We start from the raw sequence: 18,581 nt of genomic DNA, 5'->3' as shown, positions 1-18,581 counted from the left end.
AATAAAATATGCCCCCAGGTTTTTGTTTCATTAAGGAGACCTTCCCCGACCGAAGCCTGGAGGCGAGCAGGAGCTCCGCGGAGGGCGGCTTTAAAGGCTGCTGAATGGGACGAGGGTCAGCTTGGTGCTGTCTTCAAGGGCAGCCCCACACGGAGTTCGAGAGAGAGATCGAGAGATCGAGAGATCGAGAGAGAGAGATCGAGAGAGATAGAGAGAGAGAGAGAGAGAGAGAGAGAGAGAGAGAGAGAGAGAGAGAGAGATCGAGAGAGATCGAGAGAGATCGAGAGAGAGAGATCGAGAGAGAGAGATCGAGAGAGATCGAGAGAGAGAGATCGAGAGAGATCGAGAGAGATCGAGAGAGAGAGAGAGAGAGAGAGAGAGAGAGAGAGAGAGAGAGAGAGAGAGAGAGAGAGAGAGAGAGAGAGTCCCTCGCAAGCACTCGTTGCCCCTCTCCCCAGCAGCCGGGCAGGGCCTGGCAAGAGCCGGCTCCGCCCTCCAGCACCAAGGCCAGTGCAGGATTTAAGTAAGCTAAACAAGCTATAGTTTAGGGCCCCACTCTCTTGGGGCTCCCCCAAAAATTAAAGGAAAAAAAACCTGGATGTAAATTTCCAAAATATAAGATAAATAACAAATAAAACAAAACCTACATACAGCAACAGTGTTTGCATTATTAAGCTTGTTATGAATAAAAAATCATTTAAAGTTAGAGCTTAATAATTATTTCACTGTTAATATACTTCTTCTTAATTGTATTTCAGTTCAGCAATTACTTTGATAAAATACACATTTTGTTCTGTGCAAATGGCTCTAGATACCTATTGGGCCCATAAATTACCCTATAGCATATATTCAACACACAAAAAACAGCGACAATTTGTGGTTGACAAAGGACAGCTGGGCATCTCAAGGGCCCCCAATAGCTTCAATAGCTGAGGGCCTCCTCCGACCGAAACCCGTCCCTGACCGAGGCCCCCGCTGGGCGTGTGGCGGAGGGGGGGGCTCCCGGGGGCTCTGCCGCTGCCTGGATGCCCCCAGCGGGCCGCGGGCCGGCTCTCCCTCCCAGCGGGCAGCGCTCCTTCGGCCTCGGCAGGCCAGACCGGGGGCACACCAGAGGCCATCTAGTCGCACCCCGCTCCAGCGTCCCTTGCGGGCGGCTCCGGTCGAGGCCCGCCCCGCAGACACGTGACGGGGGCGACCCCGAGCCCGCCCCCGTCGCCCTCCGCCAATCAGGGCGCTCCCAGCGGGGCCGGGGGCACACGTGTCGCGCCTTCCCACGGGCGCGCGGGAGACGCGTGTGGGCCGGCCGCTTCGGCCCAGGCCTTCCTCTCGCGGGACTGCGGCGGAGAAAGCCGGGCGCCTCAGGGGAGCGGGACACGCCACACCGCGCAGCGTTCACACGCGCATCGCTCACCTTCTGCTGGAAAGCGAGACGAAGGGGCGGGACCCGGACGCCGGCCGTCGCCCTGGCAACGGGGGGAGGCCCCGCGCACACCCGCCGCCCCGGGCGTCACCACGCGCAGACGGGCCTCGGGCCCCGAAGGGCGAAGACGAGCGAGCGAGCCAATAGGAGTGAGGACAGGAGTCACGTGCGGGGGCCACGTGGGGCGAGAAGGCGGGCCCTCGCGCCGGGCTGGAGGCCTGCAGTTCCTGCAGAGACCGCCAGTCGGCGCCGCGGGAACAGGGTCCGCGCCGGCAGAAAGACCGGGGGGGGGGGCGTGGGGGGGGCAGGCAGGCGCTGCGGGGCCCCTCCCAGGCGAGACCCCCGTTTCGGGCCGGGCTCCACGACTGCCCACGACTCGGGGGCTGCACCAGGGAGCGCCTCCCACCGGGCAGGGGTCTTTCCCGCATGGGCTTTTGGAGCCGTCCAGCTTGGGCCAAGGGCCCTTGGAGGCAGGAGCCCCCCCCCCGCCGCTCCCGCGACAAGGGGCTGGGGCTGGGGGGGGTCTCCTTTCCCTGCGGGGACTGGTGCCCCCCATTTGCCTCGCTGGATTCTGGCATCCCTCTCAGAGCCGCCCAGCCTCTCGAGCAGGATTGGGGCCCTTGCAAAGCGATGAGCAAGGGGGTGAAGTCGACTCAGGGAGAAGAATCGCAAGTTAAAGCAACAGTGAGCTGACGATACAGGGCTACGGCCTGATAAAACAAAACAAGGAGCGCCCACTAACACTGGGCATCATAGAGCTGGGAGGGGCCAAAGAGGCCATCTAGTCCACCCCCCTGCCCAATGCAACTGAGTCCCCTACCTAGAGCTTTTCGAGATTGCTGTGAATAAGGCAGCCTAAGGCTCTGTTCAAGCCAGGGTGGCATGTCCTTCATTCCCTGGGGAGTTCTCATATGGCACCAACCCATCATCACAGAACATCTTCCAACGTTCTGGGACCAGCTTGCCTGGGAGGGGCAGAGTCCCCCACCACCACCCTCATGAGGAGCGCCTGCAAACGTCTCTGCTTGAGAGAGTTTCGGAGGGCCTTGAAGTGTCGGCTGGGGCTGCCGTGGCTCTTTCCGCCTTCTGGTGCTGACCGGCTTCAGGAACTGCATCGTTTTGCCCGCGTTCTGAAGATGAATGAAAGGAGCTGTCCTCCAGGACAGTCACGTTGACTCTCTCTATACTTCAACCAGAGAAGCCCCCACAGAAAGCCAAGGAGGGCCCTCTCCCACACAAGACCTCCAGTCCTGGGGCCAGGGGGGAATGCCCCACAGGACAGCATTTTTGCAAAGTGGAGAAGGCCCACAGACATCAGGACAGCAAGAAGGGACCACAAGGGAACACTGACCACAGGTGCTGCTCCAATCCTGCCAGGTGGGCACCAGGGAAGAGCCCCCCCCCCGGCTGATCCTGCATTGAGCAGGGGGTTGGACTAAATGGCCTGTATGGCCCCTTCCAACTCTATGATTCTAACAGGAGAAAGGGGGCAGAATCTCACCCAGCGCAAAGGTGGGACGAAGGCAAAGCTCTCCTGGCCTGTCCAGAGAAGGTTCAACCCCCACCAAGATCCCACCTGATTTCTGTTCTTTCTCTCCCTCAGATTCTTGGAGTTGGGTCTGGTTAAATATATTAAATGGGTCAGGAAGGGATTTTCCTCCAGGGAGCCTAGAGTGTTTGTGTGTGTGTGTGCCATCTTCTGGTCATGGAGGAGGGGTCACTGGAGGAGGAGGTAGTTGTGACTTTTTTTCTCCCTCTCCCATAATACTAGAACACGGGGTCATCTGCTGAAGCTGGAGGGTGAGAGATTCAAAACAGAAAAGTATTTTTTTCCACACATTGCATAGTTAAATGGTGGAACTCCCTGCCCCAGGATGTGGTGATGGCTGCCAGCTTGGAGGCTTTAAGAGGGGAGTGGACATGTTAATGGAGGAAAGGGGTATTCATGGCTACTAGTTAGAACGGATACTAGTCATGCCGCATACCAGTTCTCTCCAGTATCAGAGGAGCATGCCTATTATCTTGGGTGCGGTGGAACACAGGCAGGATGGTGCTTCTGCACTTGTCTTGTTTGTGGGCTTCCTAGGGGCCCTTGGTTGGCCACTGTGTGAACAGACCGCTGGACTTGATGGGCCGGGGTCTGATCCAGCAGGGCCTTTCCTATGTTCTTATGTGGCTTTCCTGCGTTGTGTGGGGGGGACGGGGGCGACGATGACTAGATGACCCCGGAAGGAGCAGCCAGGAAAGAGCACTAATAACACTGGGGGGGGGGGGAATGCAGAGCAAAACAAGCCAAGACACCCTCCCCTCTCTGCAGCTGGAAGAAGAGGAGGGAGGGAGACTAGGGTCGCCAGGTCCCTCTTCGCCACCGATGGGAGATTTTTGGGGAGGGGAGGGGAGGGACTTCAAGGCCATCGAGTCCAATGGCCCAAGCGGCCCTTTTCTCCAGGGGAACGGATCTCTATCGGCGGGAGATCAGTTGTAATAGCAGGGGATCACCAGCTAGTACCTGGAGGTTGGCAACCCTAAGGGAGACGAGCCTCCCTCCCGGGCCAAGGGGTCCCGGAGCCGCCCCCCCTCCCCTCCCCTCCAGCGCCCTCTCGCATCCTGTAGGGGGGCGGGCGCAGGGGGAGCCCCCGCAGCGCTTTGGCCGTGCCAGCCAGCCAGCCAGGGCCCTCCCTGCCACCCCCCCCACCCCCCCACCCGGGAAGGCCGGCGTCCTTCGGGGGCCGCAGCAGCCCTCCTCTGGGCCCCCCCCTGCGGGGCGTTGTTGACGCGGGGGGAGGGGCCCCTTCGTGGTCGCCGGAGTCGGGCGTGCCCGCGACCAAGATGGCGGGCGGGGTCCCCCGCGGCCGCGCTCACTTCCGGCAGGCGCGCAGGGAGTGCGTCACCGCGCTCGGCGCCCTGTGCGGAAGTCGGCGAGGAGAGCGGCGGGAGGCCCCCCCCTCACGCCCCCCCCCCTCCTTCACGCCCCCCCCCCGCCCCTCACGCCTCTCGCGCGCCCCGCGCTGCCTGCGCCGCCCGCCATGCTGGTGAGGCCGGCGAGGGGAGGGGAGAGGGGGGAAAGGGAGGGGGGAAAGGGAGGGGGGAAAGGGAGGGGGGCGGCGGCTGCGGGGGGGGGGCGCATCGGGGGCGTCCGGCCGGCCTGACCCTCCGCCCTCTCCCGCAGGGCCTGCAGCTCGTCATGCAGCAGCTGGCGGTGGAAGGCGGCGAGGAGGAGGAGGAGGAGGAGGACGACTACGGCGGCGGCGGCGACGAGGGCCCCGGTGAGCCGCGGCGTGCGTGCAGAGGCCGCCACGTGGCGGCAGGGCGCCTCGCCCAGCGGGGCCCGCGGGTGCCGCTCCAGCCGCTGGGCAGATGCTCGTGAGCCCACTGCCGGCTGCACGCACAACCCCCCCCCCCCGCTGCTGGCTTGGCTTGGCTTGGCTTGGCGGGGAGCCGGCCCCCCCGCCCCCTCTGCCTGGAGGAGCCTCTGCAACGAGCGAGGGGGCGGGGGCAGAGGACCTCGTTGCGCCCCCCCCCCCATGCAGCATCCCGCCAGATCTTTCACACCGGCGCTTCTTGTTTTCCTCCAGGCGGGCTGCGAGCCCCACCCCAGTCTCTGTGCCTCTTGTGCGGCCGCTTCTCCGTGGTGGGGGGAGTGGGCTGCTTGTACTGCGAAGGCGATGCAGACGACAGCTTCAGCTACGAGGACTGGGAGGCCTGCAGCGAGCCCGAGGAGGAGGAGGAGGAGGAGAGAGCCTCGAGGGCCAGTCCAGCGACCTTCTGCGGCTTCAAGAAGTCCTTCCTCTGCAACTCGTCTGTGCCTACCCGGCCGGCCGGCCATAGTCAGGACCGCTCACCGCTGAGCTTTGCTCTGCCCCGAAAGCAGCAGCTGACGGCTGAGGTGAGCCGAGGAGGGACGGGCCTCCCGCCCACCACAAGCTTTGCTCCCGTGCTGCCTTCCGTGGCAGCTCTTCCCTTCCTCTGCTCTGCTGTGCCGCTTGGCGCCGTCTCTCGCTTCAGGTTCCCCCCAGCTGATGGGAACCACGGAACGGCTTCTGTGTCCTGTACGTGGCCGCCGGTTCTACCTTCGCCACCTGCTTCCCTTTATGCCTGAAATTCTTGGGACCCAGCAGGCCACGTGGCCAGAACGCTGCCGCTAAGCCTGCCGCTGGATCCTGCCTCTTCCCTCTATCTTTTCCCTTGGCCCACCCCAGATGCTGGGGCAGGCAGGCAGGGCACCGGGAAGACAAGGGCACCTCTGCTCCTTCTGGCGTGCGCCCCTCCATGCAGTGCGTCTGCTTGGTGTGGTAAGGGGGGCCCCTCACTGCTCCACACTCCCTTAGGAAGCAGAAAGGAATGCAGAAGAGCTTGTGGCAGAGGAGGAGCGGGTCAAGAAGAAGGCCGAAAAGAAGAGGCTGAAGAAGAAGGTAGATCCCTGAGTCTGCATTTGGGGGTTTCTTGAGGATCCTGGCTGTGACTCAGCAGCACCTTTGTCTCTTTTCCAGCGGCAAAAGGACAGGAAGAGGCAGGAGAAACACAACCAGGAGTTAGAGGCAAGGAGCCAAGCTCAGCCAGTGAGTGGCTATTTAGTATGTGTGTGAATGCTCATGCATGTACAGGTAGGAAGCGACTCCATTCGTGAGCGGGCCTGGCCTTTTCACTGTGCTAGAGAATGACAACATCTTCCTTTGCTTTGTTCTGGGATTGGCCAGGTTTGGGCCCTGATAGGCCAAAGGCATCCGTGTTATGCTGTACTTTCTCTGAGGGATGGGGGAGAATTGTTTCCATCCAGCCCTGTGCCGAGACAGAGGCGGCGCCGGCGCCACTCCTTGAGTTTGTGGAGACGCCGATGGCAGGGCGTGGTCCACATACAACCTTTTTTCCCTTGCAGGCTGCATCCTCAGACAGAAAGGAGGGGGGGCCCTCAGCCGATGTTCCAAGTGTGCGGAGGCCTGGACCTTCTGAATCAGAAGGTGGTTCCTCCCAGGGCCCCAGTGAGAACCCGACCTCCCCAGGCTATAGTATGGAGGAGGAGCTGGAGGTGAGTGTGAGCCACGTGGAACTCCACTGGGAATCGTAGGCAGAGGGGGATGTGCTGGAGAGGGGTGCTGATGGGGGGAGGGAGCCAGCAGCCAGAGCCTCAGGAGGGCAGCGTGATTCATGTTCTCAGTGCCAACATGGCACGGGGTTGTTCTTCATCTGACCCAGAGACTTGGTGGGGGGGAGTATACAGCTCAATAGGCAGGTATCCTCATTGGTTGAGTTCCCCTTGATGATTTCCTGCAAGGGGCCCTTTCCCCTGCTGCTGCAGAGTAGCTGAAACACTGGATTTTGTCATGGTTCTTGCCCGGTTGCCACTTCCAGTGCCCTGAAATATGGCCACCGTTGCTCAGCCAGCCAGTTTCCAACCTGGTTCATGACTGGATCTGGGTCTTGTCAGTTTTTGGAGCTGGGAACTGCAGCTCTTTGTGGGCAGAGCTGTCTGGGAAGGCGTTGGGGACAGGAAGCCTGCTCTTTGCAGGAACGATGCTTCCCCCACCCCACATCCCTTATCTGCAGGAGGAGCTGGATCTGACCAGCACTTTCGTCTCGAAAGCTCGGCTCAAAGTGAGCACCAAGCCCCCCTTGCGCAGAGAGAAAGCAGAGAAAGAGAAGGCAGCCCGGCTGGAGAGGACAGAGCAGCAGGAGGTGAGTGAGGAGGGGGCTCAGGCTTCTCCCCTGCCACACCCCCAGTCTTCCCATGTCATGCAGTCTTGCAGCTCCAGTCTCTTTGAATCGGGGAAAAGGGGTCCAGCCATTTGTGCGGCCAGAGAGGCTGGCCCCTCCTGGCCCAGCAGCCCCCCTGCATCTTGTGACTAGCAATTGGCCCCCAGTTTCCAGTGGGCAGGCAGGCAGTTTTTCACTTCTTCTTTTCATATTAATACCAGTTTGAGGGTTTGGGGAGGGTAGAGAAGTGAACTGAGAACTGTGTTGCACCCTCAAAGTGTCCTTGTGCGCTTCAGGCTGAATTTCTGGCAGGCCCAGGAGCCCCGGCTGCACTGTGGAAGCAAGGGGGTCCCCACCTCTCCCTCTCTGTTTCAGATCCCAAGGTCTGGGCCCCAGAAGACTCCTGAAGAGCAAAGCATGGTCCTGGCAGGTGAGTGGGGGGGAGAGCCTTCCCTTCCCCAAGCTGCTTTTTCCTGTTGAACTGAGACAGGTGAAGAGCCTTCCTCCCTAGACTGCTGCCTCTTAAAAGCCAAGAGGTCTGGATGAGTGGGGGCGTTTCCGCTTGAGCCATTTGATGGGATTTTTTTCCTTTCTGTGTGATCCTCTCTGTCCCCACCCAACCCAGACTGTGGAAACGAGACCGCCAAGCGTGGCTACTACTGGGAGGCCGTGCTTCTCTTCACGGAGGCTGTCAAGCTGAACCCCCGGGAATACAGGTCAGGCTGGGTCGAGGGTAGAGATGGGGCAGCCCCCCTTCTGGTTCTTCCTGTGGACTGTCCTCTGCCCCACTCTCGCGCGTTCCCAGAGAATCAGGCAGGCGGCTTTCTTATTCCTGCTTGAGCCCCAACTCTACATCGTAAGCCGTTCGAGCCGAGTGTTGGAATATCTGGCGTGAAGATATTCCTGCATTTAGCAGAATGCCTTAAGCTTAGCGGCAGCAGAAGCTACACGTGCGTGTATGTGTGAAAACAAAGGAGCAGTCGTTTGCTCTAATCAAACTAAAGTACATTTATTGGTTGAAATACACTTCGGACAGGAAAGGACAAACGAGGGTTCTGTATCCTAATCTATCTTGCTATTTCTCTAGGTGTAAAAGGGCATCTGCCTTCCACTCCATCTTGGGGTGGGAAGGCCTGGGCGCAGAGAGCGCCCGGCTCCTAGGTCTTGCTTCGATGATGGGCCAAAAGGGAAGAGAGAGGGAAGAGGATATTGTCCCTGACAATATAGCTCTAAACATCAAAGGGCAGGAAATGAGGGTGAGGTGTGACTACAGATACCTCCTGAGTCCTTTCTATCTATCTGACTCTCTGTGGTCAACCCCCCCCTCTTAATGTGTAGGCAAGTGACACCGTTAGGAAGGGCAGATTTTCCAACACCCCCTCTCGGTGTAACTTGACTCACTCTATCAAGTTGGTTCGAATTCTTCTGCCATTCTGGCGAGGTAGGAGAATCTCAGCGGGGGCACACCTCTGTTCGTGCGTTCAGATCTCCTCATCACAGGCTCCGTGTTCTCCTCTTGTTCACCAAGCACCTCTGGTTCGGAAGCCCCCTCTGGATGGAGACCTGTGGCCTCTTCCCCTTCTGCGCTCACCACAGGCTTCTCAGTGTCCTCTGCTTCTTCTTCTTTGGGGCAGGTGCCACCAGGGTATTTGAGTTCGCCGCTCACTTCAACCTTTGCCCCCTCTGAAGCTGGTTGGGCTCGACTCTCGTCAAAGTAGACTGTTTTACTAACAGAAATTCTCTTAGTGGTCGGGTCTATTATTCTGTAGCCCTTGTTTTCAGCTGAATAGCCAACAAAAATTCCCTCATGAGTGGTGTTATCTAGTTTACTGTATTTCTCTCTTGGAATATAGGCATAGGCCTTGCTTCCAAAAACACGTAGATGCTGTATGGAGGGTTTGTGTCCGTGCCATAACTCGTAAGGAGTTCTCCCTGTTGCCCTTGCATGTAATCTATTTTTGGTGTATGCAGCTGCCATGATAGCCTCCCCCCAGTAGCTGTGTGGGAGACGTGAGTCTCTGAGCATGTACCTTACCATCTCAACTAGTGCCCGGTTGCACCTCTCTGCAGCACTGTTCTGAGATGAATTATATGGTGCTGTCATCTGATGCTGAATGCCTTCATCCTTCAGGAACTGTCGTATTGTCTTAGAGATGTATTCTCCATCTGAACCCGAGCGAAGAACTTGTAATTTCCGTCCAAACTTTTTCTGCACCATGGCTGCATACTCTCTCAGTTTCTCAAAGACCTGTGATTTCTCAGAAAGCAAATACACAACAATATAATGTGAATAATCATCCATCAGGGTGAGAAAACCTTTGAAATTACCCAGTGTTGGTGGCAGATCATTACATAGTTCGCAATGAATGAGTTGAAGCGGGGCTGTGGTCTTCCTTTCATCATCCTTTGGAACAGGCCTGTTCACTGCTTTGGACCTGATGCAACAAACACAGTTAGTTTCAGAATCACAGTCTGTAAAAACAAAATCTTGGGTTAGATTTCCCTTTGCCATTTCCTTGATCGTTTGAAGATCGGCATGGCCAAACCGCCTATGCCACAAGGTTGAACACTCTGTCTTCCCACAGCATTTTTCCAAATTAACTTCATCTTGGTGAATATCGTCGTACACTTCATGCGATTGACCCTCTTGGCTTTTGTCTGAAAATGCATCTTCTTCCTCTTGAACAATTGGCAACCCATTGCGTTGTTCAGTAATCATACAAGGTTTCCCACCCAATGAAATTGTACATCTGGTTCCCCTTCCATGAAATTCATAACCTTCTTTAGCAAGCTTACTCCAAGAAATTACATTACGTGAAAAATCAGGTATATATAAAACATCTTTCAGTGGAAATTCACATATCTCACCATCTTGCAGCTGACAAGTCAAAAAAATATCCCCTCTTTGCCGTGCAATGACCTTTTCTCCATTGCCTGTAATGACCTCTTGCGGGAAAACATATTCTAGTGTGGTAAAGAGACCTCTTCGGTTACAAATGTTCACAGTTGAACCAGAATCAAGGATAAAATGAGGGGTCTGAGACTGCGCTTCCCAAATCGAGTAGTTAAAATGTCTGGCCCTTCCATCATATTTTCGTTCATAAAAATCCTTGCGGTGGCCCTCTGACCCTGAATCACGTTTGTTGGGACAGTCTGACACCTTGTGGCCTTTCTCGGAACAGCCAAAACAAACAATAGTTGAACTTCTTGATCCCATCTGAGGGGAGGGGCTCCTTGCTCTCGCGCCAAAACGGCTCCTTTCAAACTGACCGTTTCCCGCTCTGCTCAGCCCCTCCCTTCGTCCCTCGTGACTCAAGTCTTTGTTCCGCAGTTTGGGGGAAGGGGGCCTTTGTGCAACATGGTGATCCCTCACTGTAAGTTTGTAAGCAACTTCTTCGGACAAAGACTGGTCGTTCCACATTCCTTTTCTCACAATTTCCATAGTAACTTCATGACATGCCTCCTTAAAAGTCAAATCAGGCCTGCGTTCTAGTTGCCCAACAAGTGGAATGCACCATTCTGGCAAGCTTATAAACAAGGTACATAATCTCTCTGTTTCGGTAATAGGCATCCCTGCTAACTCTATTTGCGCAAGAAGCTCCTTCAATTGGTAAATATGCTCTCTAATATTCTGTCCATCTCTGTACTTTAAAGAGCTCAATTTTCTTCTCATGGCTAGGAAGTAGGGCCAACCTTTCTTGGTAAACATCCCATCAATGATAGTCATCATTTCTTTAGCTGTCTGTGCATTACGCAATTCACAAAGAATGGAGTCGGTAATGTTCGTCAGAATAAGGTCTTGCGCTTTTCCATCCCCCCTCAGCCAATCGTTGCTAGGGTTATTGGGTGGATCTTCGCTGAGATATTTACTTAAACTCTCAGATTTCATGGCAACTTCTATCCTTTTTTTCCACGAATTATAATTCTCATCACTCAAAAGTTCAATTCTGTGGCGGTCATCTTTCTGCCGAGCCATCGTAGCAGGCTGCAGTAAACACGCACACACAAAAATCAATTCGAGCACCTCCTCCCCTCGGGGCCTTTTGAGCTCACCTTCCTTTTTCTTCAAAGAGACGCTCTCCTTCCTGCGGCTGTAGGGAAACGATTGGATTCCACCAGTCTTTCGTTGAGACGGCCGGAACGCGAATCTGTAACCCTTCGTAGTCAGGAAGATCTCTCAGCAGCAAATCTCTTTCGGAAAGGTGGCTGTCTGGGCTTTCAAAAATTCTGGGCCACCATAACCTGTTGGAATATCTGGCGTGAAGATATTCCTGCATTTAGCAGAATGCCTTAAGCTTAGCGGCAGCAGAAGCTACACGTGCGTGTATGTGTGAAAACAAAGGAGCAGTCGTTTGCTCTAATCAAACTAAAGTACATTTATTGGTTGAAATACACTTCGGACAGGAAAGGACAAACGAGGGTTCTGTATCCTAATCTATCTTGCTATTTCTCTAGGTGTAAAAGGGCATCTGCCTTCCACTCCATCTTGGGGTGGGAAGGCCTGGGCGCAGAGAGCGCCCGGCTCCTAGGTCTTGCTTCGATGATGGGCCAAAAGGGAAGAGAGAGGGAAGAGGATATTGTCCCTGACAATATAGCTCTAAACATCAAAGGGCAGGAAATGAGGGTGAGGTGTGACTACAGATACCTCCTGAGTCCTTTCTATCTATCTGACTCTCTGTGGTCAACCCCCCCCTCTTAATGTGTAGGCAAGTGACACCGTTAGGAAGGGCAGATTTTCCAACACCGAGTACCCCATCCGCTCTAGCGGGGAAATCCTGGCCTGTTCCGCTGGAAGTATGCAGCTCCATTTATTATTATTCCCCTTGTTTCTGCCCAAGGGCGCCCAGAAGGGTCCTTTGTTCTCCTGTCCTCCATTCTGCCTTCACAGCAACTACCCTGTGAGGTGCAGCTTAGGCTACATGCATGTGACTGGCCCTGTGTCACCCAGCAAGCTCCCATGGCGGGGGTGGGGGATTCCTACCTGGGTCTCCCAGATCAAGTCCCCCACAGGGGCTCTTTGCTGCCTGCCAGTTTGCAGTGTGTTGGGCCGCCGGTGCTCAGCAGCTTTTCGGAAGGGTTCGGAGAGAGGCTGGCCCTCAGGCCCAGGCAACAGCCTCTCTTTCTGTCTGCCTCTCTCTCCAGGCTCTTTGGCAATCGCTCCTTCTGCTACGAGAAGCTGCAGTGTTACTCAGAGGCCTTGCGTGATGCTCAACTGGCCCTCCGTCTGCAGCCAGGCTGGCCCAAGGGCCTCTTCCGCCAGGGCAAGGCTCTCATGGGTCTCAAGGTACTGATGGGGCCCGGGGGGTGGGCAGTGCAGCCCCACCCCAGGGCCAGCGATGCTAGTTGATTTCCTTGCTATGTATAACCAGGGTTGGGGAAAGTCAGGCCCGGGGGCCGTTTAAGGCCCACAAAGTCATTTGGTCTGGCCCTTCATGGGTCCTGGCAGATCTCTACCTCAGAAGGATCTAAGACTGGTGATCCGCCCCCTCCCGCGGACAGGAATAGCCTCTATTCAGGGCAGATGTGAGTTTGTTTTGCTGAGAAAAGGAACCTTTTCCCCCCTTGCAGAAGAGTTGTTAGCTATGGAGCTGCTAGGACAGACCAAGAAACTGTGTTAGCCCTTCCCCCCCCCATGGAGAAACGGAGGTGAAGGGAGGTGACTAGAACGTCCTTGGCCAGGCTCCAGCTGAGTTGCTCTGGCGCCAGAGTCTGTCTCCCCCTCCCCACATTGACACCCACCTGTCAGTGGTCGCTGTGCCTCCAGCACCCCTATAACTTGCCCCCTGACATCATGCTCCTCCCACCCACGTGCAGAGTGCTGGAAGACAGAGCAGGTGGTTCCTTTGCTCCTGAGGAGGCCGAGGTGTGAGGAGGAGGAGTTTGGGCAGCAATGCTGCACAGTACCTTTTTTGCCTGGGACAGACGATTCAGTCACTGTCTCGTATGTCATATTTGGACAGCCAGGACTAATAGCGCACGTTAGGTGTCAGAGTTTATAACACTGGAGGCCAAGAATAATAGTGTAGTATGTCCATTGTGGCAAGTTACTTGGGGGGAAAACATATTCCCATTTAGACTCATCCTTGAAATTACATTGTATACGGCTATAGCAGGGGTGGGGAACCTTTTTTCCGCCAAGGGCCATTTGGATATTTATAACATCATTCGCGGGCCATACAAAATTATCAACTTAAAAACTAGCTGACCATGCCCCAAGCAAGCAGCTGCCCTGGATGACAACCCCCCACGCAGGCAGGCATCCAACCAGTGGCGCACTCGCTCACCTGGTGGCACAGGATGGTCCGTTGCACCAGCTGAGCGTAGCCGTCCAGCCGCACGCTGAAGTTGCTCCTGCTCTGCATGGTCGGGGCCAGATTCTACAGTCGGCTCCTGCTACTTCCGCGGCTAAGAACTACCCCCCCACACGCATTCTGGCCCTGCCCCCTTTAACCCCTCCATTGTTGTCACTTCCACCCCCAGCCCTCTTGTAGTACAGAGGGAGTACGGTTCTCCATGGCTTAGGAGGGGGGAAGGGTTAACTCAGTTTCTTGGTCTGTCCTAGCAGCTCCATAGCTAACAACTCTTCTGCAAGGGGGAAAAAGGTTCCTTTTCTCAGCAAAACAAACTCACATCCGCCTTGAATAGAGGCTATTCCTGTCCGCGGGAGGGGGCGGATCACCAGTCTTAGATCCTTCTGAGGTAGAGATCTGCCAGGACCCATGAAGGGCTAGACCAAATGACTTTGTGGGCCTTAAACGGCCCCTGGGCCTGACTTTCCCCAACCCTGGTTATACATAGTAATACTATAGTATACATACTATAGTATAATATACATACTATAGTATACATAGTAATGAATATCCTCTAATGAACATGAAGCTCCTCAGTCCATCAAGGTCCGTATTGTCTACTCAGACTGGCAGCAACTCTCCAGGCTCACAGGCTGAGGTCTTTCATGTCACCTACTGCATAATCCTTATTTACTGGAGATGCCAGGGGTTGAACCTGGGACCTTCTGCATGCCAAGCAGAGGCTCTCACACTGAGCCATGGCCCCTCCCCAATGCTATAGGTTGTCTTAAATAAAAGCCTTCATATTACACATGTTGTCTGAGTAAAACTTTGTCTTAAAAAGAATTTCACTCATTTTTAGAGTGTCAGACTAGTGGGAGATGCTGGTTCAGGTCCCCGTTCTGCCACATAAGTTTGCTGGGTGGCTTTGGGCCGGGTGAGACACGCCCAGCCTAGCCTACCTCACAAGGCTGTTAGGAGGAGAGCAGACATTTTGCCTGACTGTTCTTCTGGGCCTCTGTCTCCCCCGGCTGGGGGGAAGTTGGTGCCTGGTGTCCCTGTGGCCCATCACCCCCTTCCTTCTCTCCCTCCGCCCAGCAATATGCAGATGCTGCCAGGACCTTTGAGGAGCTGCTGCGGACGGACGGTTTCCGGGACGATGCCGCCACTCAGCTGCGCCGGTGCCACGTCCAGCTTCTGCTGGTGAGCAGGCCCTCGGGGTTCCTTTGGGGGGTATTGGGAGGAGCCTGGTGGCAGCTGTGTGCCGAAGAGACCCACAGCTCTTGTTCAGATGGGGGGAGGAGAGGGGGGCAGACAGGCACACCCCCTCTCATGGAGAGCTGTCCCAAGGGAGCAGGGAAGCCTCTGGCCTACCCACTAGGAATCCTGGCACAGCGGTCTGAGCAGCTCCTCCAAAGTGCTGCCTTTGGCTGTGGGTTGAAGCGGGTCAGATTCATGCGTCTCAGGCCCTTCGGAGGAGGGTGTGGGGCAGTGGCCAAGGAGTGGGCTTCAGGCTGTTCTCTGCCCCCCCCATGACATCACGGCCCCCTTTCTTCTGCCAGCAGAACAGCTTCACTCCATGCGCCGCTCGCCCTGGGTTGAGTGGCCTGGCCCAGGGCACCCAGCTGCCTTTACCTGGTAAGCGCCAGCGTGCCCCGTATGGGGTGGCGGGGCCCAGGCTCAGGGCAGCCTGGCAGAACCTTGCGTAAGGCTGGTGTTGTGACGCCCAGCCTGCAGTGTGGGGGTTTGACTGGACAGCAGGATGTATCTGTGGGGCATAACTGGCTGCTCTCTTCTCCCTTCCGGTCACGGGGAAATGCAAGGAGGCAGCCCCCTGGCAAGCTGCAGCCCCCAGGAAGGGGGGCCTCTGGCCTCGTTCACCATTGCCAATTCGAAGTGCCCCACAATGCTACTGTCAGTTGCGCCAGCCCCAGCCAGGTAAGGGGGGTGATGCTGAAGGGCGGGGAGGGAGGGAGACTGTGTGAACCCGGGGCTCTCTGATTGCACAGGTGAGTCCCAGCACACTGGTGGGAAACTCTGATGCATAGCTTCACTACGGCAGCCGTGAGTGAGACTCCAGTCGTAGCGCCTCAATCGGGCTCCGCATCAGGGAGGCCCCTTCCTGCCTGTCCTTGCTCTCGAGTGCCGCTGCCAGTCTCTAACGGGGTATGATGGGTAAGCCCCGGATTGCCGGCGGGCCCTGCTTGTGGGTGATGCAGCCTCTCTTCTGCTGCAGGGAATGGTTTCCAGTCTGGGTGGGGAACCTCACGCCCAAGGTCACCCAAGACGTCCTGCTGCACCACTTCGAGCCGTGAGTCCCCCTTTGCCTTCCTGCTCTTCCCCGCCTCACTAAAGCAGCCCCTCCTCTCATGTCGCTGGGCAGCCCCAAAGCAGGTGGTGCCATTCCTGAAAGCACCAAAGTGTTGCACCGCCAAAAAGAAAAGTAGAATGGCCAATGTGGAGAGGGGCCGTGGTTCAGTGCACTAGCGTCTGCTTGGCACACAGAAGGTCCCAGGTTCAATCCACAGCATCTCCAGTTGAAAGGTACTACCAGGCAGTAGGAGGTGTGACAGAGCTCTGCCAGAGACCCCGGAGAGCCCCTTCCAGTCTGCGTAGATAGTAGTGCCTTTGATGGACCAGTGGTCTTGTGTTCGTGTGAGGGCCTCCCCCCATCTCCTCCATTATAATGATGAATGGAGCTGGCCAAGCCCTCATCCTGGAAGATGGGAGCAAAAACCACAAGACAGACCCCCCTCCAGACCCACCCAACGCCCTCATGTGCAGTTTTCCAACCAGGCCAAAGGGAAGCCTGCCTGGGAGGCCACTCCAAAGTAAAGGCCCAGCCCCTGCCAGGAAGGCGTGATCCTGTCACCTCTGGGACAAGTCAGAGGAGGCGTGGGCAGCCCCTCCCCAGTGCCAGGGTGGGGGTGGGGTGGCAGACCCGTGGCTCTGTGGTGCTGACCCTCCTCTGGGTACAGGTTTGGACCCATTGATTCTGTCCGCTGCCTCCCGCAGAAGTTCTGCGCCTTCATCAACTTCACGCGCCGGGAAGCGGCAGAGGCGGCTTATGCGGCCTTGCAGGTGAGTCGAAGCCCCCTTCCGCATCTGCCTTGTGAGGGGGGAGGCTCAGTGTCCCTTGCCAGGGCTGCCTTTCCAAGGAAGACAGCTGGCCCAGGGCCTCTGAGGCAGTCTGGGTGTTCTGTCCAGGGCAGGCTGCCCCCCCCCCCCCAGCGGTTTCCCAGTTGTGTTGCCCCCGAAGCTTTGCCTGCAAGGAAGCAGAAGCCCCTTCCCTCTGGGGATTACCACCAGAGACCTTCCAAGGGCTCGCCCAGCCTCATTGGCCCGGCTCCAGGCTCAGAGGCCTTCCTTCTCACAAGGGGCTTTAGAGCCCCGTGAGGCGTTTCACACTGGCCGTGTGCCGCTGGTCCAGGGTGTCTGGTGGGGATTTGAGCCTGGCTCGGCTGTGGTGCCACCTCAACCAGGCTGGCCTGTTTTGCAGTGAGGAGTCTGCAGGAGAGCGGTGGGGGCATGGAGGGAAATGGCTGGCTGGCTGGCTATCTTGGGGAGGGGGGGTTTGCGGTGGGGGAGTTGCATTGTCCAGCTCCAACCTCGCTCACAGGCAGCCTATCTTCTGTCTCCTGCCCAGGGTGTAGACGTGGAAGGCAGGAAGCTGCAGCTGCAGCTGAAGCACCCAGTGCATGCCACCCCACCTGCCACCAAGACCCACAGCAGCAGCCAGCAGCCTTTGAAGAGGTAGGCCTGGGCTGTGCATGCCCCTAGCGGGGCTGGGACCCCTGCCCAGATGGGGCTTTGGCTTGGCGTAGCGGCTGTGTACCTTTATATGGAGTCACAGTTGCAAGTGCCTTCCTCCCCACCCCCCATGACTGGGAGGGTGAGATGGGCATTTTGCATCTGCTGGGGGGAGGGGTGCTGGAGAGAAGGGGATGTGTCATGTAACTGTGTGCCCCTCTCTTCCAGGGAGCCAGCTCCCCCTCTCACAGCCTGGGGCTACCCCTGGCAGAATGCCGGTCGTGCCAAAGGGGAGGGCTGCTCTTTTGGACGCCTCTCTCAGAAAGGAGCTCCGGCAACAAAGCTGCAGCAGCTGTGAGCGGGGTGGGGAGAGAGGGGCCTTTGGCTTGGGCTTCCTGGGGACAAAGGACACTGGGTGCTGGGGTGGAGCCTTCTGTGGCGACCTGCACAGGGACGTGGGAGGCCCTTCTGGCTCAGCTGGGGCTGCAGGCGGCCTGTGGGGCTGGAGGCACTTGCCGAGGTCATAGCAGCCAAGACTGCCCTTTCTTTTCGTCTGATTCCCCCACATATACAGCCGGAATAGGATTAGCTGGATTCAGCTCACTGTAAGGAGCAGGTTCCTGGAAGGGCTGCCGGAGAGGACGGGGAGGGGTCTGTGTGGCTTTCTCTCCTTGCCAGAGGGGGCTGGGCTGGCTCACAGGTCCCACCCCATGTGAAGCTGCGTACCTGCAGCCATTGGCAAGGGGCTCCACCACCCCTACTTCCCTCTGCTCCATGGCGCCCTTTTGCAGACGAGCCTCCTGCCTTTCCCCCTCAAGCAGCACGCCCCCCTGCGGTGAGGGTGGGGGGCTGGGCCCCTGACCCTGCTGGGGTGGAGGGAGAGGGAAGCAGGTTGTGCGCACTGCGTGATGTCAGAGGAAAAAGCCCAATCCCGGCCCCCTCAGCAGGAGTCCATGTGGATGTCGGACTCCGTCGGAGCAGAATCCTCTTGCCTGCTCAGCCTGTTCAGGGATCGCTGCTTCTTGCGTCGTTTTACACTGTTCACAATAAAGTTATGAAAAACCAGCAGTGGCTCTGGCTTGGGCCCTTTTCTTCCCTGCCCCCACACGCGCTCTGAACTGCTGTCATTGTAAGAAGGAATGTCCTTACGTCCAGCCGGTGCCTCTCCACCCGTAATTTAAACCCATTGTTGCGAGTCCAGCAGGAACAGCTCCCTGCCCTCCTCCAAGTGACAGCCCTTCACATACTTCAAGAGAGCAATCCTGTTCCCCCCTCAACCTCTTCTCCAGACTGAACATTCCCAAGTCCCTCAGCCTTTCCTTGCATGGCTGGGTTTCTGGGCCCCTGATCATCCTCGTCACTCTCCTCTGCACCTGTTCCATTCTGTCCACCCCTCCCCAGAACTGCTCACAGTACTCCAGGTGTAGCCT

The 18,581-nt window shown here is 57.0% G+C and overlaps 2 protein-coding genes across 2 annotated transcripts; one reads left to right on the top strand and one right to left on the bottom strand.

The window, feature by feature from the left end:
• Positions 1-922: 922 nt before the first annotated feature.
• Positions 923-1,998, bottom strand: LOC130482865 (translation initiation factor IF-2-like). Its single transcript, XM_056855740.1, has 2 exons — positions 1,412-1,998; positions 923-1,334 (listed from the first exon to the last, which is right to left on the bottom strand). Exons 1-2 carry the CDS (start codon positions 1,996-1,998, stop codon positions 923-925), a joined length of 999 nt encoding a protein of 332 aa, XP_056711718.1.
• Positions 1,999-4,249: 2,251 nt separating this feature from the next.
• On the top strand, positions 4,250-17,509 carry TTC31 (tetratricopeptide repeat domain 31). Its single transcript, XM_056855738.1, has 17 exons — positions 4,250-4,357; positions 4,590-4,652; positions 4,729-4,783; positions 4,996-5,306; positions 5,749-5,832; positions 5,911-5,979; positions 6,297-6,446; positions 6,965-7,093; positions 7,487-7,541; positions 7,737-7,827; positions 12,254-12,395; positions 14,500-14,604; positions 14,964-15,106; positions 15,638-15,712; positions 16,380-16,482; positions 17,048-17,154; positions 17,380-17,509. Exons 1-17 carry the CDS (start codon positions 4,250-4,252, stop codon positions 17,507-17,509), a joined length of 1,920 nt encoding a protein of 639 aa, XP_056711716.1.
• The last annotated feature ends 1,072 nt before the right edge of the window (positions 17,510-18,581 follow it).

The sequence above is a fragment of the Euleptes europaea genome, chromosome 9 (assembly GCF_029931775.1).
Source record: "Euleptes europaea isolate rEulEur1 chromosome 9, rEulEur1.hap1, whole genome shotgun sequence".
Lineage (NCBI taxonomy): Eukaryota > Metazoa > Chordata > Lepidosauria > Squamata > Sphaerodactylidae > Euleptes > Euleptes europaea.
This window is presented reverse-complemented; position numbering and strand designations above follow the sequence as displayed.